Raw genomic sequence first — 26,705 nt, 5'->3', positions numbered from 1 at the left:
AAAAAAAATTGGCCTCTTTGGTTTTTCTTTCCAAGGTTGAGCCGCCTCTCGTTTTAGTCTCCAACGTAAAATCTCTTCCAAATTTTCTAGTGCAATTTGGAAGAGGAACATATCATCCAGTCGTGGACTTGATAGGAGGATTTCATCGAAGAAAGTTCGTAGGGAATCAACAAGAGCTAATCCGTTTATACCGGATTAGTCGGAGTCCAGTGATTTAATTCACAAAGGTATAATTCTTTAAACATCCTATGCATGTTTAATTCCTGAAAACCATACGAGTGTCCAAAAGAATTATTTTGTTTTCAAAATAAAATAAAAAAATTTTAAACTTCCGCTGCGTTTGGGCACGTAGAAAACCGAGATCCAACAATGTACTCATTCGCAACCTCTTCCAAACTTTTATCTCTAGCTGGTTTTAAAAAACCTTCTCCAACCAATGACCAAGCAATATCAGGTAATATAGACTGGCGGTGTTTGGAAATAGCAGCTATGTAGAGGAAGCATGGTTTCAAATGAATCGGCAAATTTTTATAACTCAATTTTAATATCTCCATGCAATTCCCTTCATCCCCTGAGCTAAAAATGGAGTTCAAATTTTCCATAGTATCTTCCCAGACCTCTCGTGTCTTGTTAGACTTTGCCAGAAGTCCACCGATGGCTACAATTGCTAGAGGAAGTCCTCTACATTTCTTTGCAATATCCTTTCCTAATTCTTCGAGTTCAGAAGGGCAACCTTCTTTCCCAAATACCTTGTCACACAACAGCATCCAACTTTGGACATCGTCTAAAAGTTCCATTTCAAAAGACACAGAAGAGTTTAATTGCCTAGCTACATGTAACAGCCTTGTTGTTATCATAATTCGACTTCCATTCCGGTTATCGGGAAGGAATGCACGTATGTTATCCCAAGCCTCGATACTCCAGAAATCATCCATCACAATCAAATACCTCATACCAGATAAGATTTTGTGTAATTGTTCACCCAACTGATCATCACTTAGAACGCTATGTTGTTTGCTTTTGTACAACTGTTCATGCAACTGATCATCAGTACTTGAAACACAATCTTGTTTGCTTCGATCAATTTCTGACAGCATTTCTAAAATAATTTCTCGTGCACTATAATTTTGAGATATTGTGGCCCAAGCACGAATATGAAAGTAATATGCAGTATGTGGATGTTTATAGACACTTTTAGCTAGAGTCGTCTTTCCGATACCTCCCATTCCAACGATTGCTATGATTTGACGATTTGATTGATGTCCTGTGAGCGTTTTCATTATTTCATTCAACTTCTCAACAGAACCCACCGGAGTATTGTCGTCATTAGGAGCTAACCTTGACGAACCAGCAGGCGAAAAATCTTCGAGTGACCGAGCTTCCTCCAAGGCACTTGTAGTCTCTTTAATACTCATCACCTCCATCTCGATCAAATCTTCCATCTCTTTTATAAGATTCTGTGTATATTCAGAGAAGCCAGTGGAGCTCTCTGCCTCTTCACCCTTAACTCGTTTTATAATTTGATCCAACACATGGTAGTCAATGACGATCTCCGCTGCACGAGCCTCATCTGCAATTCGACTCCTCAATGCAGCCATTTCTTCATGGTCTCTGTGCGAAGAATCTTCAAGAAATTCTTGAAGGGAACGAACCTTTTGCAGCAGAGACTCGATCTGTATTCTGTTTATACGTAGCTGTTGGGAAGGGTGCAAGATCATCTCTAAAGTATGCATAAGAGACATTAAAGCTGCATAAGCCGCCGCCATCTATCAAGCTGGAATCTTCAGTAGTATCTAAAACTGAAAACCAGGAATCAAGATTCCATCTTCAAAGCACATTCTTCATGACTTGATGGTAATCTACAATCAAATGCACGAAACGAATAAAAGTGTTATCAAAACTGAAGAGCCAAGATCTTTAAAATAAATTTTTCACAGCTTTTTTGGCCAATGGATTAGATTAACAAATGGAGATGTATATACTTGCAGACGACTTAGTTAATTAAAGTCGTTTTTATTTTAACCAATGCCATGTTGACTTTGCTGCCTCGTTTCTTGAATCCTTGCTTTCATAATGGTTTGAACCAGTGTTCTAAAAAGCCCGCTTAAGCGAGTCTTAAGCGTGTTTAAGCTTGAAACTCGGCAAAACCGCCTCGCTTCGAAGAAAGCAGAAAAAAACGGTCAAGTTTGACCAAATTAAGCGTAATTAAAGCGTTTAACTAAACGTACTTAAGCACAATTAATCACATCTATTTATTTTTTAATTTTAATTATGATTAAGCGTGTCTGATAATGATTTGACAAATATTTAACATTTTTAATGTGGTCTAGTTGCAAGAACAAATAAAGATTGTAATTTTGAGATTTTTATGTTTCTATAAATATGAGAATTAATGAATCAAACTTAAATTTATCATATTTATGTATTATTTTATCTATTTATTGGTTTGAGATAATTACAATTATACTAAAGATAAACACGCTTAAGCATGTGCTAATCTCGCTTAAGCTTGAAAAGCTTGGAGCTTGACATTCGCGCTTCGGGGCGCTTCACGCTTTTTAGAACCTTGGTTTGAACCATTAAGCAACAGCAAAATATGACGTGATTAGCTTTTTTTTTTTGGTTGGTATTATTTTATTTTGTTTTTGTTAAATCACGAGATAGGACTGGGTGAACCAAATGGTTATAAGAAAATAGTCTAGTAAAAAGTTTGTTTATTTTTTCTTAAAACAATATTGTTATATTCGGTCCTTAAAACTAGAGGATAATCATCGGATTTAATTTCAAAGTTCCAATTTGTTGAATGTAAATAAATAGAGTCATATTTATAGAAGATGAAAAGTCTTGAATTAAAGATATACATCTCCATGAAATGATGCATTGTTTGAGTTAATAATTCATTGACTTGACATTTCGACCAAGTCAATAAATCGGGTTCAACCACAATTGCCGTGTGATTTCACCTTTTTTTTCTTTCTTTTTTTAATTTATAATCTTTTCTATTCAATCTTTTCACTCGATAAAATTCGAGTTCAATTAATTTCTCATTCATCCTAATTGGTAATCGAAAAATAATTATTTTCGTCACGTAACTCGTTCGAATTATTTTATCGATTCTAAATAAGTACAAAAACTCATTTTTCTAACATTTTAATTACCAATTTGTGCAAAAAAGATATTATTTGTTCATAATTTTATCATTCAACGGACATGATTTGTTCTGAGAATTGAATTCGCTGCAGCATTGTTGTTACTCGTGTCTGAGGTTGAACAATATTCTAGTTAAACCAAAATAATCGAACAGATCAATTAAACTTGATAAGTTGGTTCTATAATTTCGGTAAATCGGCTATTTATTTATTTATTAAAAAAATTGTTAATTCTATTAATTTGGTTAATTTAACCCGCTGAACTGAATTCAATCTTTTTTCCTTTCATGTTTACAATTTTATTCGTAAAATTAATCCTTAGATACTGGCCGTTTCTTGAATTTATGATTTGAGTCAACGTTTTCTGCAATTTGCTCCCAGTTAGACACTACAAGAAGTATGTGTGTAAACGAACCAAATCGAGTTGAATATAACGAAAATTAAAGCTCGAATTTGGCTCGAAATAGTTCTGTTCGAGCTCGATTCGAATCTTGAAAATTTTAAAACATTTGGCTCAAATTCGGTTAGAATTAAAGTTCGAATTCGACTTGAAAAATACGAACATGTTCGTGAACTAATCGAACTATAGGTCGAAAACAAGTATTCGAAAGACTCGAAAATTATTTATTTAATATATAATTATATTATATTAATCGAACTATCTTCATCCGGTTTATTGTAAGTTCTATTGATATTTTCATTTCCTTTTTAGAAAACTTATGAATTAAATGATGCTTCATGTTTTTAGACGAAGAATTTCTAAGAACTTTTTTACATGTACTGTAAGAAATCCTTGATATCTCTGTATGCTAGGATTCTCTTTCATAATCTTTTGGACCATATTATGAAATATAGTTGTCTGACTAAAAAATCTAGACAAATCGTCACATGTTTCGTGTCGAAACACTTCTTTTTAGTCGGATTCTAACTTTGTCTCTCCATTAAATCCTTCTTAACTCAAAATTTTTCTTTTTACATATATAATTTCGCATTAGAGAATATCCTCAAACTGATATACTTGAATCAATTTTTGATACAAAATCGCTTCTTCAACATCCAATGTTGGCTTGAAGCATCTTATTCACTTTCAACCGTTTTCCAGACAGTTGGTTGAAATGTGTCATCTTGCTCCACATGTCCAGCAATTATAATATTTAAAACTTTCATTAGATATAGTGTGAGCTATTTTGAAAGTCTTTCTTGTTGGAGTTCGTCCAGTGCTTCAAGATGATCTCGATGCATGGGACAAAATCCTACTTCGTGATAGTCCAATTCTTTGTCCAGATTTGTAACATCTGACTTTCTATCTAGATCATACAGTTTTTGTTTTCGAAGAACTTTTTCACTTCTCCCAGTTTTGTCATATGGATGAGATCTAAATTTCTTTCTTTTCTGCATTTGTTGGTTATTTCCAATGATTGTCAGAAGATCATTTTCTCTACAACATAGATGGATACGTTTGTTAATACCCTTTAATCTTTTGTAGTTCTTTTGTGATGAAGTCATAATACACCACTCTACCAATTTTCTTTTTAGAAAATAGGCTATTCTGGCTATAGAGTGTTTGGATTGTCAGGAATATATTCTTTTATTAACATTTCTCTTTAGGTACTTGATATTTTGTTGAAGAAAAACTGCATTACTATATTTTTTTCGACCCTTGAATTTATCTATATTTAGTGAATAACATAATGTATTCATCTCCCAAACAAATGTCGTGTAATTATAGGTTATACAGAGCTTGTGTGTTTCTTTTTCTTCTTTGTATCTTGACTATTAAAATAGTCAACCCCTATTAACTTTGCATTGAACATGGAAGCCATTCTTCCCACATTTTCACCAAGAGATTCTCTCATTAGGTCTGATTCTTTGGTTTCTGTCGAGATCATATTCCAATCAACTTTGAATGATCTCGTAAGACTCATTTATAAAATTTTAATGAATCATTCTTTGTTTAGATAAAGTGTTCTTGCTACAATGGTTGATGTCCAATCATCTATAAGATCTTCTTTATTTTTGAATTTCAGTACTTCAAGGTTAAGAAAAACCTCATAAGGATATGTTGATCCCGAAACAGTCTTCTCATAGGGTCTTTGATGCAAGAGAAGTTGATACTTTCTTGACCGAGTCCCTGATGGGTGTGATTCGCCTTCAACTTGAAAATCAGTGTGATTTCATCCTATGTTTGTGTTATAAGATCCCAATTTTTCACGTCCAGGTGGTTTTTACGGAATGATAATATTGATAATTTTTTCTTCATCAATTAGAGGTTTTCGTACCACTTTTCTTTCCCCTTTTGATGTAATAAGAGTTATGTATCAAATGATAGTGATAACCTTCCTCTTTTGACTAAAACTAGGTTTTTGTTCTAGGTTTTGAATCCTTATTTGAATATCTTCCAAGTTTACAAGAATTTCTTATTGTTTTTCGAGGATTTCTTCAAAATTTTGTATCATATTATATAGCTGGTTACCATAATTTTGTACCGACCATTGGATAATCAGGGTCTATTTCTAGAAATATAGTATTTTGAATCATATTTTATCTTAGAAATTTGATTTGTTCCTAGTTGTTCCTGATATCTAACATTGGTTAGATATCCTTGTTTTTAATATCCAAAATAAGGGAATAAAACTTGTAAATAATAAATCTCAAACATACGTTCAAATAAATGGTTTAAGAGGAAGTCTCCTCCTCGGCCAAGAAAGTTACACAGTTATAATAATTTGGTATGTCTGAAATATTCAATTTAGACACTGATATCATTTTCTTGACATACATCAATTATTTATATCCCATGGTTATTCTTGGATTTTTTGAAAATATTTTAGCTTGAAGGACTAAATTGAGGTGTTTCCCCGAGAGTCAACTAATATAAAATGATTTGAATTTCCATAAAATTTGAAGGTATCTTTTGCAACTATGACCATACATATCTATATTTGATATGATAAACGTAACTCATCATTCTAGAGTTGAGGTAGCATCTCTTGCGAAAAAAAATATAACAACATAATTTTAAATATTGACAGAAAATAAGTATTATTTTTTCAAGAATATCAATTCCAGCAATATTACCTAGAAGTTTTCAATAATTAAATCTTACAAATCTGCTCGAACAAGATAAAAAAGTGTCCGTCGTTAAGACATGAAAAATATGCGACAAAGCTCGAGCTCGATAGATGACCTCATCACCTGCTGCCCGCATGATGTTACTGAAATCACGTGCACAAAATAAATTAATTGGGCACTCGGGAATCCTGCTCAAGGAACCAAGTAGAGACTAACAAGCTCAGGTCAAAACAGTGGCACGAAAGTGATAAAATTTCAGTCAATATTGTTAGTGAGACTGTTAATGCTGCAAGTAATGGGACAGTGAAGCCAAACAGTTAAGATACTGACTCGGGAGCCAATGCAAGAAATCAAGGTTAAAATGAAGAAAACAATGCAGAAGATAACACTCAATCAAAGCTAATATCTGGAATTTTAGTTTTCAGTTCTAGTTCTACTTTCTCCAGCTTTCATATTTGAACTTTTCTATCTTGTAAACATGTTTTTAAATCTTAGTGATATAATCTTGTATTCAAATGGGATGGTTGACAAACTGTAAAGGGGAAATAGATAAACACAGAACAATTTTATGTGAGACTAGTTTTTCAAAGAAAACCAAGTGGATGAGATGAGTTCTCTGTTTAGAAAATACCTTGCAAGAAGGCATGGTAATTGTGATCATTCTTTCTTTCCTTCAACTATGAGTTGCAGATCCTCATTTCCCATGATCTTTTGTTCCTCAAGTATTTGCTTCGCCGAAGTGATAGCAGAGTCAATACAACAAAGCAATTTGATTTTTCTGAGTGTTGGAATTTCCCCAAGGTCTAAAGGAATTTCTACCAAATCTAGCTTGTAGAGAGATAGGTGCTCGAGGATTGGAAAGTGTCTCTTGTCTGCTCTCCAATGTAGCAAATCAGTCGTGTTGATATCCAACAGTTTCAATCTAGCAAATCCCTCTTCTACAGGACACCACTCAAGGCCTTCAAATTCGCAGAACCATAGCTCAAGTGCCTCAAGATTAGGCAATGAACCAACAATTTTCATATCTTCCCAAGGTAAGAAGCAGCCTCGTAATTCCAACACTTTAAGAGAGAGTGGGAAGCTGAGGTATTTCAAAGAAATTGTGAGTCGGCCATATTGAGTAAACTTTAGTGATTCGAGTTTTTGCAAGCGGACAAGATTGTCTAGGCAGAAGTAAGGCCAAGACCCTGGTTCTGGTTCTTGCACTTCTAGGAATAGAGGATCATAAATAACTTGTAAATCCTTTAGATTTGGAGCTCTTTTAAGAACCTCCTTTGTACACCTAAAATTTTGAACGATGATGAGAGTCTGTAAATTTTCCAACATATGAGAATCATGCTCAGAACAAGGAGGGTCAGGTAAAACAACTTTATCAACACAAATATGTCTAAGATGTGGCAAGTTCCAGGTTTCCGAAGGTAGAAAAATTGTATCACTTGAGCCGTCGCTAAAACCCAAGGTCTGCAGACTCCAAAATAGGGATATCGAAGAAGTAATCCCCCACGATGAATTCAACTCCGGTTTACCAAGAATAAACATATATCTTAGGTTCACTAGTTGCATAATTTCCTCGTCTTTCATGGAAATTTCTTCAGCCTCTGCATGCAACACCCTCAACAATCTTATACTTGAAGCGAGTGATTTCGTCCAACCAAACTCACCAATCATAGACCGTGTCAGTGATGCTGGATCGAGGATTTGAGTGTCAGGTATCTTGGCTGCACCTTGGAAACAAAGGCGGCGCTTGAGTTTTATTTCTAGTGGAATATCTGGTTTGGGATCACGTATGACAAAAACAAAATCTTCCCTTTGAGCTTCCCTTAGGCACAGGACCCTCAAAAGATCATGCATACCACAAGTTTTTAAACTTCCGATAGCACTTCGTTCATGAACAAAAATGAGGTTTCTATCAATAAGATCTGTTATGTACTCGTATGCAGCCTCTTCCAAACTTTTATCTCTTATTGGTTTTAAAAAAACCATCTGCTACCCATATCCTGATGAGACTGTTTACATGCCAAACATAGTGGGGAACAGAAGCCATGTAGAGGAAGCATGATTTTAAGTGAATAGGCAATTTATTATAACTCCAATATAACATATTTATGCAGTTTTCATCGTCACTTGAATTTATAATGGAAGGCAAATTCTCCGCAACATATTCCCACTACTCTTGTGTCATGTTAGACTTCGCAAGAAATCTACCGATCACCACGATTGCTAGAGGAAGTCCTCCACATTTTACTGCAATGTTCTTTCCTATTTCATTGAGTTCATAAGGGCAACCTTTTTTCCCAAACACCTTATCAGACAGTAACTCCCAACTTCGCTCATCATCTAAAAATTTCATTTCGAAAGGCTCGAAAGAACTTAGTTGTCTGGCTAAATTCGTTTGTCTTGTTGTTACCAAAATTCGGCATCCGTTACAATTATCAGGGAAAAATGCACGTATCTCATTCCACACCTCAGTAGTCCACAAATCATCAATAACTATCAAATATCTCTTACCGAGTAAGTTTTTGTGTAATTGTCCACCCAACGGATCATCACTTAGAGTAGCTTCTTTTTTGCCTCGGTTGATGTCTGACAGCAGTTCTAAAATAATTTTTTGAGCACTACAATTTTGAGATATTGTAACCCAACCACTAATATAAAAGTAATGCTTAATATATGGTTCCTCGAAGACTTTTTTTGCTAGAGTCGTCTTACCGATTCCTCCCATTCCAGCAATTGCTATGATTTGCATACTTGATTGTTGTCATGTGAGTCTCTCCATTATTTCAACTGACTTCTCATCAGAACCCACTAGAGTAGTTTGCTCATTGGGAGCTAAACTTGGCGAAACGGCAAGCGAAAAATCTACAAACGCCTGACCTTCCTTAGAGTCCCCAATAGTCTCTTTAATCCTCGTCACTTTGGTTTTGATCAAATCCTCCATTTCTTCTATAAGTTCATGGATATATTCAGATAATCTAGCGGAGCTCTTTGCCTCGTTACCTGTAGATCGTTCTAGAATTCGATCAAATACATGAGACTCAATGGCATCCTCTGCTGCATAAGCCATATCTGTGATTTGCCTCTCCAATCCAGCCATTTCTTCGTGGCCTCTGTGCGAATAATCTTCAAGAAATTCTTGAAGAAAACAAACCTTTTGTAGCAGGGATTCAATCTGCTTTCTGCAAATAGGAAGCCATAAATGGGAAGGGTGCAAGATCAGCTCCGAAGTATGCATAAGAGACATTAGAGCTGCATAGGCCGCCACCATCTTTGAAGCTTGAACTTTCAGTTGTTAATGCGACTTTTGCAGATAAATTTCATAGAACATAGCATCAAGATCATAATAGAATTACTTTTGCTGCAACAGGAGTAATGAAGATCATAAAAACTTTTGTCACATTAATACTTATGATGACACTCTTTCGAAATACTGATTATCTTCTGAAATTTACATACCAAATATGAGTCGAACCCGCAGCTAGCCGCTACAAAGCCAATTGCTCCTTCTCTATTATAGAGCTTAATTTCTAAACTTGAAATTTATAAATCAAGATTCCATTTGGGAAACCCGATATTTTCGGCCATCAAGACGATAATCACTTTTTTTAATCATTTGCAAACACTATCTTCGTCGTTTTATTTAATCATTGATACAGTTGACTTTGCTGTCTGATTTAGTAAAACATTTGCTTTCATAATTGTTTGAGCCATTAAGCAACAAAAACAAAAGAAAATCATTAGAATATCTTAAATATCAATCTATGCAAAGACATTGTTTGTTAATTCTACAATCAAATTAACATGACTTGTTCTAAGAGTTGAATTTGCTTAAGCATTTATTGCCCACTTGTGTTTGCGTGTGAGGGTGAAAAATATTTTAGTTAAACTGAAATAAATCATATTTCATGATGGTTTGAACCATTAAGCAACTGCAAAAGATGGTTATGGTGATGCTAATCACATGAACAGTGTCCTTATTCACTCAACACATGACATATGTACTAAATGAATAAATCATGACCACTTATTCAACCATGCTAATTGTTTACAACAATAATAAAAGACGAGAGGACTGATACTTGAGAGTATACATATCGAAATTTGCAAATAAAATAAGCAATTTTTCCCTTCTTTTTATATTTTTATGTAAAATAAGTAATTATAATTATTTTAAAACTGAATTTAAACTACATTATATTTTATTATTTTTAAATAAGTTTTGTTAATTTAATGTATCATATATAATAAGTCTAAGTATAACATTAATTTTTACAACAATATATAATATTTATATAAAACTACATTTAAAGTTATATTTTAAAGTTCTGTTACCAATTTACAAATTTATTCAATCTACTATAATACTTCATGAATATAAATAAATTGAAAGTGTTGGGGAGACTGGTTTTTTAAACTGGAGAGCAGACAATTGCTATGGCTTGACGATTTGAATGTTGTCCTGTGAGTATATCCATTATTTCATTCAACTTCTCATCAGAATCCACCAGAGTATTTCGCTTATTGGGAGCTAATCTTGAAGACAGAGCAGGCAAAAAATCTATAAACGTCATATCTTGCTCAAACTTCCCATCTTTTATCCTCAGCAGCTTGTTCTCGATCAAATCTCCCATCTCTGAAAATTTTGAAATTTGACTTGGAATGTAGTTGAAACATCTGCAGTCCGGTGTCTTTGTTTCCTTACTTAACAAATGCTTACACAAGGTTTTAGATAATAAATCAACTTTTAACTTGGTTCAAGTATTTAATGCGTTAATTCTAGTCACTTACTCCAACACAAGAAGCTAAAGATTGAGATAGATGAACAAGATTGATGAGCCCCTCAAACATGAATCTCACCATCTTCTCGGGACATGCAATTGTAACCAAAATATTAATTGATCTTAGATTATGGTCGTTTCTTGACATTTATGATTTGATTCTACATACGACGGAGTTTACTCTCAGTAAGTACGCCTGTTTTCTATTAAACTGTATTACGAGTATCCTACCAATTGCCACTCTACGCAATGTTCTTCATTCAGGATGACAATCTTCTGGAATGAAAACTTCGGTAGATAAGTTCCAACTTTTATACTCACCCAGAAAAACCCTGCTTAAAAGGGCTACAAAGATCATAATGGACAACTATATTTGGCAGTGTAATATCTTATTTGTCACTTATTTTGTTACTAAGAATTGCTAAACAAATTATTCCCACTATATTATTCTAACACAAGCACATAGAGCAATAAATAGAGTCATAAACATTCAAGCGGGAGAGATCTTAACGATGCCTTCCATTCCAGCAGTTTATGTCAATATGGCGATTTGGTTGTCGAATAAACTTCTCATTGAATCTTTAATTTGGATCACCTAGAGCTAGCCTTGATATGCCAGCTATATAAATTACAGGCTGATGATTTATGCCTTTCTATATCTCTTCAATCTTCATCACTTTCTCTCAACCAAACAGGCGGGCCTCGTGTCATTACGGAAAATTGAATGGCTTGCATGCAGTAGTTTGCAAACACTTTTTGTTTGGATATGTTCAAACTGCAATCCTGATCTTCAATCCCACACAATGCAGGACATATAGACAAATGAGGCAATAAATTTCTCACTGCAAAGCATGTTAGTTCAATGCGTATTGGACTATCTTCAAGTTTTGCAAGAAGATGGACACATATGCAAGATTCATCACCGTGTTCTTAAGGCAGGAAAGTGGAAAACTTGCTGCAATTTTCTAAAACTTAAAGAGACGAAAGCAGCGGGCACGTTGCACATCAGTTAATGATGTAATGTGTCTCCTATAATAATACATTTTAACTGTTGATCCATTGATGTGTTCCTCTCTTCTAAAAGTAAAACATCGCAAGGGCAAGATTTTTCCAGGTATAGAGAATAATGAATTTATGATGATAGCTTCAAGCGGTTTGGGCTCAACCGAGACTTAATTGTTGAAAAAATACAGGAAAGTAGGCCTTCGCGTGATTTCATTGAAAAAATACAGGAAAAAATAGTTAATGCAACAAGTTCGAGATATCCAATTAATTGGTCAGAACTCAGAACCAGTTTCAGAGTAAGAATATGTGATTTGTAGGATGATAAATATAGAAAAGGAAACTAAATCTTTAGTAGATATTAAAACCAAAAAGAAAAAAGAAGAAGAATCAATCGATATAACCAATCTCCAATGAATTTCCTAATTACTACTACATAAATGAGTATACTATAGACTATCAATAATCAACAGAACCTACCCAAAAAAGAAGCAAATATAACTCCCTTTAACCAGCAAAATTGACTCCTTATCTAAACATATAGTTAGCTAGACGCCCGTAGAAATGGTAAAACAAACAGGAAACTGCGTTTCTTTTCTTGGTGAAACTTCTGATGAAGCCTCGGTCGATTGAGTCAGTCCAGCATCAATGCTGGAGTTTGTGATGCTTTCAAGTTTTTCAACCTCAACTTCTTCAACAGACACGACTTTATTCTCACAATAACTTATATCCTCATCAGTCCAATAAGAAAATGAATCCCCGTCAGAAGTATAGCCCCACTCGTCTGAATACGATCCCGAACTCAACTCATAGTCGCTCTCGGATACCACCAATATAGTCTCAATCTCATTCAAACCTTCAGGCTCCTCAACGTATTCGGTTGCTTCGTTGTCTCCCAAGCCTCTAAAACTGGACTTCCTCGCAAAACAACCCTTTAGAAAATCCCTAGCATCTTTCGATATATCATGTGGAAATTTCGGTGATTCATCCCTCGTACCAATCTTCGCAAGAATCTCCTCTGCCTTCCACTCTTTTTCTCCGTGCCACGAATGCTTCCCAGTTAACATCTCCAACACAATACACCCGACCGCCCAAATATCACTAGGAGCTTCTTGCACGTTATCCATCACAGCCTCGGGCGACAAATACATAGGAGTGCCCCTCCAATAAGGACCCAGCTTCCTCTTCTTATTCTGTTTTACCCTCTTTGCCAATCCGAAATCTCCAATCTTAGCACGAAATTCAGTATTTCCTTCTCTTCGAAAACTAGGCAAAAGAAAAATATTATCGGGCTTCAAATCGCAATGAACATAGCCAATGCCATGAATATGCTTTAAACCTCTAAGAATGCACCTTGCGTACACCCTAGCCTCAATTTCCGGCAATCCTCCGCTACCGGATTTCTTAATCCTCTGTGCCAAGGTTACACCAGAACCATACTCCAATAACAGATTATACACCATCATACCATTATCTCCCGTCGTCGTCTCCTCCCCAAAACACTTGATTACATTCGGACATCCCTTGACATTACTCAAAACCACCCGCTCCTTCTGAATTGAACCGGAAACCGAAACCTCAGCCGATTTTAAAGCCATCACTGACGGAAAATAGCTATGCTTTGATCTGGTATTCTTGAGAGTAGCCACATAAACACACCCGAAACCCCCTTTCCCAATCACCGACCCCTTAAGCCATACAACCCCATCTCCATATTCATTCACACCCTCCGCTCGAACCACGTCTCCCCTCTTTTTCACCACCATATTGGCTCCCACGACGTGCAATGCGTAATTTCTTGAAACTCAACCACCAAACATAAAACCAAAAGAAACCAACTTTAACAACTATTGAAATCGAATTGTTGGTATCTGTGAAGAAAAGGGAAACGCAATCTAGTTTAATAACTCGATTCCTATTTCTGCTCTTAGAGTCCTACACAAACGCGATTAGGGTTCAAAGAAATAATCTCGATAACAAGTGTTAAGAGGGTAGCTTGCGGTTTATTATACGAGATTGCGAAGAATCAACGAGCCGCGTTTGTTGAAGAAAAATAATACAATTTACAAAAAAGAGGGGTTAACAGTAACCAATATGTTATATAACAAGAATAACGGCCGTCTTTCTTTTTATGTTATTCCTCAAGACAAAAACTAATCTTAAAACAATTTTAAATATCAGAAGTTTTTATAAAAGGAAAGACGCTGATATGTTGTGTTTCGATGAAACACACATGTGCGGCTGACCGGCTCGGCCCAGTGCGGTCTTGGATTAATATTAATCAATCTTTTTGGATCAAATTTATTTGAAAAATAAATTTTGTGGACAACGCCTCCCACTGTTCTAGTCCAGCCTAATGTCTGCACCAAACTATGTGTCCCTTCACTACTCGCAGAGAGTTGTAACTCTTCTACTCATCCGGTTAAAGAAGTCGTGTCTCTTCTACATATTCGATGATCATTTATAAATAATTCATCCAGCCATTTTCGAAGGTTGGCTGATCATTTATAAATAGTTCCTCCAGCCATTTTCGAAGGTTGGCTGATCATTTTTGCTGCACTTCTTCTTGCCATCTTGCTGCATATTACTTTACTTCATTTTGAAAGTTATTGCGTATTTTTATTCGTTGCTTTCGAGAGTTTGTAGTGCTGCAATCTCTCGACTTGAAGTCGTTGTATCTTGGGGACGATTTCTTGGAACGTATAGCACTTTATACGGGCAATTTCGTCTTGCGGAGAAAAGAATATCCTTGCCTCGACTTACTGTTTATGTACTTGTTCAGAACCGAGAGAAAGATCAACTACAAAATAGACTTATAAAAAAAATTAAAAAAATATAGACGTGGTTTGATCTCTACATGCAATGTAGTACGTTGTATCACATGTTTTTTTTAGCCGGTTTATTTATTCATTCTTGCAAATCATCTTATTTTATTCCACTATTTATAACTTATATTCAAAAAAATAGCATGAAAAAATTAATTTCAAATTATATTATTTCTTGTTTTATATACATTTATAGAAGTAAATTTAAATATTATCTATTATTTTTTAGCTACATAAAGTATAATTATAAAATGGAATATATTATTTAAAAAAATATTTATAATATGGTCAGATGTTACCCAAGAGGTCGCAGTTGGACTTCCTCTGCTTTACAAGTCATAATACCACATGCCGAATGCCAACCAATATGATTTAGCCACTGTTTTGGACAGCCACAAGGTTATCAAATTGGACCACGAATCTTGATCCCATAATCATTATTTATTAAAAATATTAAAAATGTCAATTTGGATGAGTTCGATGGGTTGAGTTGAATTGAACAATAGTACTATTCAAAAATTGCTCAACTCGAATCCTAGCCAACCCTAAAACTTCCAACTCGAACCCGAACACGGGTTGACCCAATCCGGATTGACATACAATATATAAAAATGTAAGAAATATTTATTAATTATATTTTTTAAAAAAATTACAATTTTCGGGTCAACCCGACCCGACCTAATCATTTTTTTGGGTCAACTATCGGGTCCAACCCGATCTGACCCGAACCCAAAAACCTCAAACTCAAACCTGATTTTTTCGGGTTGAACCGTGTCGGTTCGTGGGTCGTGTCTGATTTTGACATCCCAAAAAAATGTATATATATAGTTTAAGAAATTCAAGATTTATTTTATGATTAAAAAGATTCAGAATATTTGTATTTTGTAATATAAAATATTTATACCACGTAATTGATTTCCTAGGATCAGTATATGCTAACACTCCAACATATTTAATAGATAACGCCACATTTCTATATGTTCACAAATTGTGTTTTCAATATTAGACAGATAAAAGTTGTGATGAGATAGATTTTTAGAAACAAAAACTTTACAAGAAGTTTTATGAAAGCCAAGATTAAAAAAAAAATTGTAAATACTGCATATACTATTATTTGTTACACATATAATATTTCTCTTCACATGATGTGTCCGATGTTTAGCTCTTGGATCATCAACATATATATCAACTTCCATAAACATATGAGAGACACACGTGATCTAATGGTTTTGGAATATAGAGAGAAACACTCTCAGTGTAGCATTGAGACAAATCAAGATTCTTAATTTAATGGACTGCTCTTAAATAAAGTACATGGAAATTAATTAAGCATTTGAAGCGTTGACATAATTGCTTTAAAAAATTTATATTATATGTGAGGCGATCTATATAATAATTTGGAATTAATATTTTATTTGTATACATTAGAAAATAATTAGATAATAGAAAACCTATGGTCAAAATCAAAGTAATGAATTAGAAGATGCTTGCACTTCAAAAAATTTTAAAATGTTAATTTCATGACATAATAAAAACCACTTTTATCAAAATCCAAAACAAGTATATTAGTCGAATAACTTTTAACTTATTTGACACCAAGGTATGCAACAAAGTATTATTTTTTATCTAAAAAACATATGGAATGGGTCGACCCATGAAAAGTATTGTTTTTTATGTAAAAAATATTGAATTTCATTTTATGCATGTAAAGAGTCGACCCGTCCACCGTGAAACTATATCACATAAGACATTTAAAAATAAATTAACGAAATAATGGATTTCACTATTTCACCAATGCCCAAACCATAATTTACTTAAATTAAGCACATATAATCTAAAATTTATTATTTTTTAGGGGCGACTATTTAGTCATAGAATACAAAACAAAAAAAAAAATTACATGTAACACTTTGTATAATTATTTATCATAAGAAATTAAGCTACATCGATAGCCTTACCTCCCATCTTTCTAAACTAAACATCATGATACAAAACTACATATTACATATATGCAAGTGGACGGGAGCCGGAAGATGACCTTGGCGGCGGTGGCGCCGGGGCGGAGGTTTTCTCAACAAAACCTTCACTTGAGTCAATCCCGACACAATCACCATCGATGATTGTTGTCAGCCATTTGCACAAACTTTCATTTACGCGAGTTGAAAAACCCGAAACTGAGAAATCCGAACTGGCTAACAATATGTCTTTACTATTTCCAATTGCATCCGTATCTGCAGAGATATTATTCAAAAATCTTGCCTGAATCCTTGAGAAAGACAATATTATTGTTGTTATAACAATAATATTGGTGTTAGAGTTCATCTTTCTTGAGTTAAGTATATATACAATATATGTGAAGGTTGGGTTTTGGATGAGTAGTTTTGAAGAACAGCTTCATTTATTTATATAGACAGTTTCATATATAAAACTGAAAAGTTGGTGGTTTTTATTTTATTTTATTATTTTCAGTTTTGGCATCCTAATAGATTAGGTTTAGTCAAATATGAGCCAACATGCCATATATTATTATTATTGGAAATTATTTATTTTCTAAATTTACCTGCTCTACGATTCTTAGAGCAGGTAAATAATATTTTTTTTATGTCGTTCATGGTCATCTCTATATCCGTAAATGAGGTGTAAATAATCTATTAGATCTATAATTTGTATATATTTCATCACATTCAATAAATGAACGATGCCTCATTGGTGTGTACGAAAGTGAACACAATAGATGAACAGCACATCAAATATATATACATATGTGAATATATAATAGGTCCAACCAAAATCAACATATATGGATTATAAAATTCGCGTGGGAACTTATGTGGGTTAGGAAAATCCGCCACAGTCAAACTATATGTATCATAGCTTGCATTTGAAAACAAAAAACAAAAAACAAAAAACAAAGGAGAAAATCGGCCACTTGTTTATTTTACGTGATAACATCCTTATTTTATTTAATGTTTGACTCAATTTTATAAATATTTAGTGTCATGATTTATTATTATATCCATATATGTTAATTTATCGTCACGAAATCGTATTAAGGTGTAAACAATGAACCAAATAGTGTCTCAGTTGACATATTTACATGTTGAAAATATATTTTAACTAAACATGATGTTAGAGGATAATTGAAATGATGAGCTTGTGAAACGAACCATACATACACACACACGCACGCACACTCGAATTTGCAATAAATAATGAAAATGAAACATGTTGATTGAGGGAGAAATTAGTTAAATAATCTCAGTCAACTTTTTTTTTTTTAAGAAAATGACCTCCTCAAGTATTATTTTAACACTTGAAGAGGTCATTTTCTTAAAAAAAGAGTTGACCGAGGTTAAAAAAATACCTCGAAAAATACATCTGAAGAGGTAATTTTCTTTAAAAAAAAAAAAAAAGTTGATCGAGGTAAAAAAAAATATATATATATACCCCGTTGATTGAGCTACGACCGAGTACAGACATACTCCGCGTTGACTCTAAAGAATTAGCATTTACTGGACAAGATTCTCGGCTATTTAATAACTTTAAAGATGATAATTATTTTACATACATGCTATAATACAAAATAAGAGCTATTTAGATTGGTAAAATTCAAAATTTTAAAGTATATAAATAAGAGATTGGGGTGTAGTAATTTTTTTTTATCAAAGGAGCAATCAAAACATTGTGTTTGAGATGTTGTATGTACGGTTTAAAATGTTTGAGTTGCGTTTTTACAATTAATTATAATTTTTGGTAAAACGGTAAACATTCGATCATACATGAAACTATATCATTTTCTCTTTGAAAAAATTATGACAAAAATCTACGGTTCTTACTCCAATTCTAAAATTTTTTTTTCATTACAAGACTAAGGTATTCCAACTCTATGATTTTTGCTTAATAATTCAATTTTTGTCTTGTGGGTATATTTGTCTTGTAATTCTCATTCAAAGCCAGCAAATAGATGAGAGTTGCACCATTTTTGCTTAAATACCTTTTAGGCAGTCCAATGTCGTACCATATGTGACTTGTTTTTTTAAAAGAATATATTTAGTTAAATTAATTAATATTCATTGTGGAGTAAATAATTTTATTTTGACGAAATGAATAAGCTAATTAAGTTAGGAAAATTAAGGTAGCAAGCGAGTCAAGTTATTCGTGAGCAGTTAGATGAAAACTCGACTCGAGCTTTATTTAACCGAACTCGAGTCGTGTTTATATATATATATATATATATATATAGAATTTAAATATTAAAATTATGCTAAAAGCATTTTCAATCTTTTAGATCATGAACTGTAATAAGTTGATATTTTTACTAGTCGAGCTCGAACTTGAAATTTAACATTCAGACGAGTTTTTTTCGAGATCAGACTCTACAAAATTTAAATCGAGCTCGTAGTATGATACCAAGTGCACTGTACTAATCATGAATGTATAGATTTATTTGGTACTAGTATAAAAGACATGCATTATTAATATTTTAAAACATGGATTATTAAATTCACGTGTGAACTTAATTGTGTCGGTTTTAAATTACATATGCTAGCTGGCATTTTTAAAAAACAAAAATAGAAGATCGCATTTCACTGTGGAGAATATACATAAATAAATATTGTGACGAAGATAATATAAATTTTGTTTCAAAAAGATAGATATAATATCATTATTTATTCAGTCAATTATATTAGGATTTAATTTATAGCCTTTGAGTTTTGCATGGAGTATATTGTTAAGTTATAAATCTTACACTAAATATTAAAGTTAAACCTAATATATATAAATAAATATGGTCATGGTTTTTTTTAGAATCCATGAAATATTCATATTTTCTTACAATTATGATTCAGATTCAAACACTAAACAACCACGTTTCAATTGTTTTGGGATAATTATTGCAAAATGATGATGAAACTTTTGACCTTCTGATACCAATTATAGGATCGAGTGTTTGACGATTTATCAAAAAACTCAAATATTTTAAAACGCACAACAGCTCAAGCACAACGTTTCGATTGCTCTATTCAACCAGGACAATTATTACAGACAACATATAATTACCCACATAATGCATTTTAAGATTAAAAAATAAAATTAATATCAGAATTCTTTGAAAAATGATTGTTTTTATATTAAATATATAAAGATTTTCTCAAACTAAGACAAAAAGTTGGTTTCGTGGTATGACTAATTGTTAATATTATACATTGCTCTGACCAATTGTTAACGACTAGTTGTTAATCTTACACTAATTGCCCCGAACAATTGTTAAATTAACATATGATCTCTGTAAATTATGCTAAATTTCATATTCTCTAAATTCTATAATATATCAATTCAGAAGTCCGCAAGATTCTTGACCCGGTTTAGGCAACAATTCAACTCTTTATTTCGAAATCTCAAATTTCAGACAAATCACAACATGCTATTAATCATGGCTCGTAGCCCTTCAGCGGAATCCTCTGCCTGGGTCGAACCACCTTAAAAACGAAGATGACACTGACTATATAAAGCATACAAAACAAACATGTTTCAGCACCGTGTTGATTATGTTATAGAATACATAACACATACAAACAGAGATTCAAAGCCAGCACATAGATGAGAGTTTACAGGATTCTTCATCAATCTGAATTTCTGAATCCCCTACACTATCTCTAAATGTTTATATACAAGACGGCGCGGTGTGTTATCTAGCTTGACTCTCCAGATCTTCAGAGATATTGAACAAGAACTGTGGTAGAGAAGCTATCCTAGGGAGATTGAGCAGTAACTCTCCGACCGAGTCCTTCCTGGACATAGCCGGTGCCTGATTGTACCCGGATGTTTCATTATACTCGTCATGAAGGACACCAGATCTGCATTCACTAGTTGATGCACCAACAGAGTAGGATTCATCAGTTCTCTTTTGCTCGAAAGAGAAGTTGGGATTAATGTCATTTTTGGATTCGGGGTTTGAAACTGCAGTAGAATCTTTCTGTAGGAGACAGCAAAGAGAATTCACCCGGGACATCAGCAGCTTCTCATCAGAGTCTGGCATGTTTTGGAGGTCGCTAAAAAGGCACCGGTTTATATCGTCCAATATTTCAAGGCTGTGCCAATCCTCACTGGAGAGAACTGGATTGCTGGATGTTCCGTGCTCTGATATCCTGCTCTCAAGATGGCTCACCAAGTCACTCATGGACATGGAAGAATGGAGCCCGGGTGCCCTGATCTGATCCCAGTTGCTGAGTGCTTTGAATTGCTCCATTCCACCATGTTTGAAATCTTCAGATGCCATGGCGTCCTTGCCTGAGTGCATTTATTGTGATCATAGGGTCAGTACAGAAAATGACTACTTGAAATTCCAGAGAAAAACGACGGATAAAAGTTAAACATCGACCATTACAATAATTAAATGGTACCTCAATTAGTTGGTACATACAAATGAGTGCTTAACTAAATCAACAGTAACTTACCAACCTAAAGGAAACCAAAAAGTAAATTGCAGGCCAAACAAAAACAATAATAACTGACAGCATTTCGAGGAAGAGTTGGTAAAAAGATTTTGATAATCTTGTTCTACGATTAATTTGGACCCGGTTACAAATCACTCATGTGCTGCAACTTTCAGATTTTGGGGCTGAAAGACCAGAAAACATATAGATCTAAAACGCAACTGTCCAAAACTAAAATGTAAGAGTAATGATTGATTGGCATAACTAAAGAATTATGATAAGCGTTAGAACAATAAGCTGGGAACTATGGTATGGGATAATATATTGCCTCTTTATAATATAGAGACCTGCAGATTCCTCGGCTTTTCACTGGATCTATCGGGATCTAAGCTTATAAGCAGACCTGGTAGAAATGGTAACAGAGACATTTCCGGGATATGCCACCGGGATATCATCAAACTATTGTTTTGGAGTTTTACACTATAGCAGATACGGCAGGCAAATATTCGTTATCAGTTATCAAGAAGGAAGACATTTCGATACCATAAAAATGAAAGATCATGGATCAAATCTAATCTGCAGATTGCTCATGTGGTTGACTGCCAAAGAAAGAAACACACGGAACAAAACTAAGCATTAAAATATTACCGCCTTGAAATAGCAAATTCAAACAGAAGCAGCGCAGGACCAAATACTTAAAACATAGATAAAGTCAAAGTTGTGCCTACTAAGAAACAGCAACTCCAGCCAGATTTCAGTAAAACCTTCAAAATTCACAACAATTTTACCTGAACTAGGTGATGGTGTTTCACGAGGATACGATTCAGAATTTCTGCTAAGAGCATCTTGATCATTCTTAGAGGAAGAAGATTGAACCCCTGACGATGAATTGGTATTATGTAAGGTGAAAAACGAAGGGCTTCCCACTCTATTCAAGTCAATTTCACTGTTTTCATTCTGATCATCAAACATAGTGTGCCTGGGTTCAAAATAAGGTGAACCCGATGTTATCTCTCCTTGCTGACTGAGAATGTTCAAACGGGGATCGCATTGAATGAGTTTTTCAAAATGTTTTCCCAACAAACCCTGTAGGCACTCCATATGATGTCGCCTGCAATGAGAAATTAGAATGTCACGTAATTATAAACATTATTTGATGACAATGCTACAGCATCCCAGGACATGCCGTAGAAGGATATCAAAGCACGTTATGAAATTTCATTTCACCTGTGTATACTTGCTTGTCCCCCAGTAAAATCTGCAGTCGCCTGCCAGAGGGTGTGCTTCCTTGGTTGAGGATTAGTCTCCCTGAAGAAAAGAGGTTGTCGCGCCAGCTGCATCAGGAACAACAGGAGGGAAAATATTATTGTCATGTGTTTGTAATTGGAGAAGCAATTAAACAAATGATAACAAAGGTTTATACCACAACATCAAAAGTTCCAGGACCATCATCTGGGTAATTTGCCTTCAGAGCCATGATATCGGACCATTGAAATTCAATTTTATTTTTAAGACCACCATCAAGAACTTCCCACACCAGCTTATGCTTCGCAAAATAACATTTTGCCACCAAGTCTCCTTCGTATCTCGATTTATACTGCAGAGCCGGGAAATGTTTCCATGATTTCAACCGAACTTCATTTTAAACCCCACATATTTTCTTCCACACACAGAAACAGAAACGTACCTCCCAGGTTCCAATTTGAAGAATTGAAGCAGGAAAATTTGAAGCTTTCAGCTTATCGCCAGATGCAGCACCACCTTTTGGTTCTTTTTTATCATGTCGATGACTTCCAACTTTCGGCTTATTTGCTTGGGATAGTTTCATCTGGATCAACTCCAAGAGTGAAGGGCTTTTCCGCAGGCGTAAACCCAATGGACTCGGCTCAGCAAGGGGGTTGTATTGTGATGCTGGAACTTCGAAACCTCCCATTGCTCGACTCTGTTAAAGTAATGAAAGCACATATCATATGAATAACGTAATAGCCAAATATCAACTTTATTATTTTGAAATCCACAAAGATCAGCTTATAGATGGGGGGGTTCCAAGGAAATTGAGTAAAATCCCAAATACCACTAATTTTACAATAATCAAAGAATAACAATTAATTGCATACGCACACCACATAAGGAATACAGTATATAAATTCTTCGCCCGCGAATTTAGCAAGTCGGGAACTTTCGAGTAAATCATTCACCAATCAACACATCATATAGAATATCGACCAACCCAAGTTCATCACCAATTAATTACAGAATCAATTCAAAAATTAATAATAGCTTGCATCAATATTAGTAAAAAAAAAAAAACCCTAAACGAACGCCTCCACGAATAAAAATATAAAGCAACACAACGGTAAAACAAAAACAAAAAAATCAAACTCGACCAATAAATCAATACCACCAACACTCCTTCAGAAAATTTATGCTGGTGATTCCCACAGAAATAAGTAAATTTCCTTTAAAAAATACAAATTTTCAAAAAGACATCTGCAAGCACAAAAACGAAGAAAATAAATAAAGCACACAAAATTACTTTGGCGCGCTTCTGGAGCGGTCCGTGCTCTTCTTCCAAAGGATCTTCCACCTCCATCTTCACCGGAGGCATCCTTTCGCTGTGTGATTCCGATTTACCGTTTTTCATCAACTGAACCATTAACAAGCCGATGAACTGCCACTCCACCTGATTTTTACTGCTCCGATCAAACAACAGTGTAACCCTGTGAGCAGGAAAAGGAGAGGAACACTGGATCGGCGCGTCGACTCAGCAAGTTCGGAGATTTGTTGAGCTATGACTCGAAGAAGACGAAACGAACAAAGGATGCGTATTCGATTTGAAGTTGAAAATGGTTGAATAAATTACGTCCGCAATTCACACGTGTCGACTTCCCGTAACGATTTCTTACAGGTGGGTAATTTTTTTTTTATTTTTTACTTTCTTTTTGTTTTGAAATTACGAAACAAAGCTTCCGAGTTTGGACCATCTAATTATTTTAAGACAAAAACTTGTGTGAGATGATGTCATGTATCGTATTTTGTGAGACGGATCTCTTATTCGGGTTATCCATGAAAAAATATTATTTTTTATCCTAAGAGTATTACTTTTTATTGTGAATATCGATAGGATTGACTCGTCTCACAGATAAATATTCGTGAGACAGTCTCACAAAAAACCTACTCTTATTTTAATACAAATGACAAAAAAATATAACCGTCTTCAGAAAAAATTTATGTATATAATCATGCAACGCCTATCGTCCGCATTGTTGAGATATATGATCATTCACATGTTGAACATACAATTTTAATATAATTCATTAAATCTAATAGATTAATGTCATATTAACTATGGACACAAAACATATCAAAACTATTTAATCTTGATATATTCAAAATTTTATTTTTCACCTGTTAGTTTATATATTTGTCTTTTTAATTTTTTTACAACTTCATTCAAAATCTAATTTGGTCATTCCCTAATTTTTGAAATTATATTTTATGTAATTCATTATCTTTTAATTCTATTAAATTTTTTTTTATTGAGTGCTAGTATCAATAATACTTTAGATCCATTTTTCAAAACTCAAGTCATTTAATCTCAAGTATACAAGTATATAATTATATAAAAACTAAATCAGTTAATTAATTAATAATTGTTTATTAAGTTATGGGGGGGTAATTTCGTCTTTTCGTCGACGTGAGCAATAGTGGATAAAAAGTGTGGTCCTACACATCTTGAAGCTTTCTTCTGGCAGTCACCATCGGACGGCCGTGATTTCCTCATCGGACACGTGTAAGACGAGGATGCCCGATGTTCACACGTCAGAAATAAATTTAAAATAAAAATTGAAGTGGATAATTTTCGATGATCGGGTATTTGTCGTGTTGTTGCAAAATGGATGTCATCCCAAAATAAATAAATAAATAAAATAAATAATTTCGGCGGCTGTCTTTTTTGGACTAATGATTTGTTTTTGTGGATTTTTGAAGTTTGGATACTTTCGAACTTGTGTCTTAAAATATCGCCCTTGTCTGTGTCATGATTTCATTCATTGTAATTGCAAATCATTGATCAAATTGACTACATTATCGAATTAATCAATGGTCGGGGATTTTTTTATGTCAATTCAAGAATAATATGTTGAAATTTAGCTCATCGGTATCTGATTTTCTTTTCTCCTAGGATAGTTTTATTTATATCATCTGAGATTTTTTAGGAACTTTCTTTTAGATTTATTCATTCTTTTGGGTAACATAAGATGTCTAGAAGCTTTTGTGACACTCTTCTCTCTTATAAATACCCAAACTACCACATTTGAAGTTACGACAAAAATTGAATCAAATTCTCGCGTAGAATCCTTGAGATCGTTAAAAAGACGATTTTTTCAAGTGAAGTCATGTTGTAGATGTTTTCTGACACTTAAGAGGCTGAGTACCAATAAACATAAGCGGACTTTAGCATTAAAAATCTATGTGTTCTTGTTAAAACGACCAGTTATATATGTATGTTTTCAAAACATGAGTTTTTTTGAAAATCTTGTTATATGATTTATGTTTTAGCAGTGAATAATTTTGAACCAAGTGGTAGGAATACATATTCTGGATACCGACTATTACTTATTCTTGACTTCTGACTTCTCATTTACTTGTTTCATCTTTTGTATGACTAAGATATAAGAAAATGATATCAATTTAATCATCATGGACCTAATTTGATTCCGTACTTATTTCTTATATATATAAAATCATGTTAAAATACTTGTTATGTTATTTGATTCTTATTATACTTGTGATATTTATGTAATTTTTTATAAAATCTATTTTAAGAACCGAGAGGATCATTCATCACTTACAGAGTGATTTTCCCAATTCACTCACCCACTCACCCATTCTAGATAAAAATGAGAATCATTTAGAGGAGCAAGAATTGGTTGAATTTTAGAACAAGTAGGAACCAATAGTTTAAAAAATGTTAGATGAATGTTGCCATTGTTAAAATTAGTTATGATATTATATTAGAGTACTTAAGCCTGGAGTTCTTGGGTTTAAGTATTGGGGAAGGCGAAAGAAATCACTTTCCAGGAGTGAGATATTCTATGAGTGGGGTGCATGGACATGAGCTAAAGCTCATGCTAGACCATCCTAACGACCCATGACCAGTAGTGGTGTATGGGTATGGGTCGAGACCCATGTTAGTTCGGCCTAATGGCACATAATCTTTAAAAAAAAAAAAAAGTTGTTTTTCAAGTGGAATTTAAAGTTTATGCTTCAAAATGGGCTTTCCGTCGAATATAATAATCAAAACAAACACCTTCTTTCGGCCCATCACAGGCTTGGCAATTCATGAAACGGCCCAACACACAATGTTGACTTGAAATGTTAGCTTTAGGAATGTATACTTAGTTTTTCTTCTTTTTCTTCGTCTGAGATTTTTTTAAATATATA

General features: G+C 34.0%; 5 protein-coding genes across 5 annotated transcripts; all 5 read right to left on the bottom strand.

Moving 5' to 3' along the window:
* Window positions 1-323: 323 nt before the first annotated feature.
* LOC140975031 (putative late blight resistance protein homolog R1A-10) lies at window positions 324-2,080 on the bottom strand. Its single transcript, XM_073438518.1, has one exon. The coding sequence runs from the start codon at window positions 1,764-1,766 to the stop codon at window positions 324-326; it is 1,443 nt and encodes a 480-aa protein (XP_073294619.1). The 5' UTR covers window positions 1,767-2,080.
* A 4,798-nt stretch (window positions 2,081-6,878) lies between these two features.
* Window positions 6,879-8,204, bottom strand: LOC140975030 (putative late blight resistance protein homolog R1A-3). The gene has a single exon (XM_073438517.1). The coding sequence runs from the start codon at window positions 8,202-8,204 to the stop codon at window positions 6,879-6,881; it is 1,326 nt and encodes a 441-aa protein (XP_073294618.1).
* A 178-nt stretch (window positions 8,205-8,382) lies between these two features.
* Window positions 8,383-8,973, bottom strand: LOC140975029 (putative late blight resistance protein homolog R1A-3; the record flags this gene model as incomplete). The annotated part of the gene is made up of 1 exon (XM_073438516.1): window positions 8,383-8,973. A coding segment is annotated over one exon (585 nt), but the record flags the coding sequence as incomplete, so codon positions are not given.
* Window positions 8,974-12,377: 3,404 nt separating this feature from the next.
* Window positions 12,378-14,048, bottom strand: LOC140974811 (mitogen-activated protein kinase kinase kinase 20-like). The gene has a single exon (XM_073438300.1). It carries the CDS (start codon window positions 13,762-13,764, stop codon window positions 12,547-12,549), a length of 1,218 nt encoding a protein of 405 aa, XP_073294401.1. The 5' UTR covers window positions 13,765-14,048; the 3' UTR covers window positions 12,378-12,546.
* A 6,283-nt stretch (window positions 14,049-20,331) lies between these two features.
* On the bottom strand, window positions 20,332-24,094 carry LOC140975722 (uncharacterized). Its single transcript, XM_073439604.1, has 6 exons — window positions 23,797-24,094; window positions 22,948-23,202; window positions 22,684-22,857; window positions 22,488-22,594; window positions 22,049-22,371; window positions 20,332-21,114 (listed from the first exon to the last, which is right to left on the bottom strand). Exons 1-6 carry the CDS (start codon window positions 23,914-23,916, stop codon window positions 20,513-20,515), a joined length of 1,581 nt encoding a protein of 526 aa, XP_073295705.1. The 5' UTR covers window positions 23,917-24,094; the 3' UTR covers window positions 20,332-20,512.
* Between the last annotated feature and the right edge of the window lie 2,611 nt (window positions 24,095-26,705).

The sequence above is a fragment of the Primulina huaijiensis genome, chromosome 4, assembly GCF_012295235.1.
Source record: "Primulina huaijiensis isolate GDHJ02 chromosome 4, ASM1229523v2, whole genome shotgun sequence".
NCBI lineage: Eukaryota > Viridiplantae > Streptophyta > Magnoliopsida > Lamiales > Gesneriaceae > Primulina > Primulina huaijiensis.
Note: the sequence above shows the minus strand (reverse complement) of the source record. Positions and strands in the feature narration are given on the sequence as shown.

Coding starts and splice junctions, on each gene's coding strand:
- LOC140975031 (XM_073438518.1), bottom strand. CDS start 1,766: ATGGCGGCGGCTTATGCAGCTTTAATGTCTCTTATGCATACTTTAGAG.
- LOC140975030 (XM_073438517.1), bottom strand. CDS start 8,204: ATGGTTTTTTTAAAACCAATAAGAGATAAAAGTTTGGAAGAGGCTGCA.
- LOC140974811 (XM_073438300.1), bottom strand. CDS start 13,764: ATGGTGGTGAAAAAGAGGGGAGACGTGGTTCGAGCGGAGGGTGTGAAT.
- LOC140975722 (XM_073439604.1), bottom strand. CDS start 23,916: ATGGTTCAGTTGATGAAAAACGGTAAATCGGAATCACACAGCGAAAGG. Junction 22,595..22,683: donor CTGGAACTTTTGATGTTGTG/GTATAAACCTTT, acceptor TTCCTGATGCAG/CTGGCGCGACAACCTCTTTT. Junction 22,372..22,487: donor GGACAAGCAAGTATACACAG/GTGAAATGAAAT, acceptor TTCTCATTGCAG/GCGACATCATATGGAGTGCC.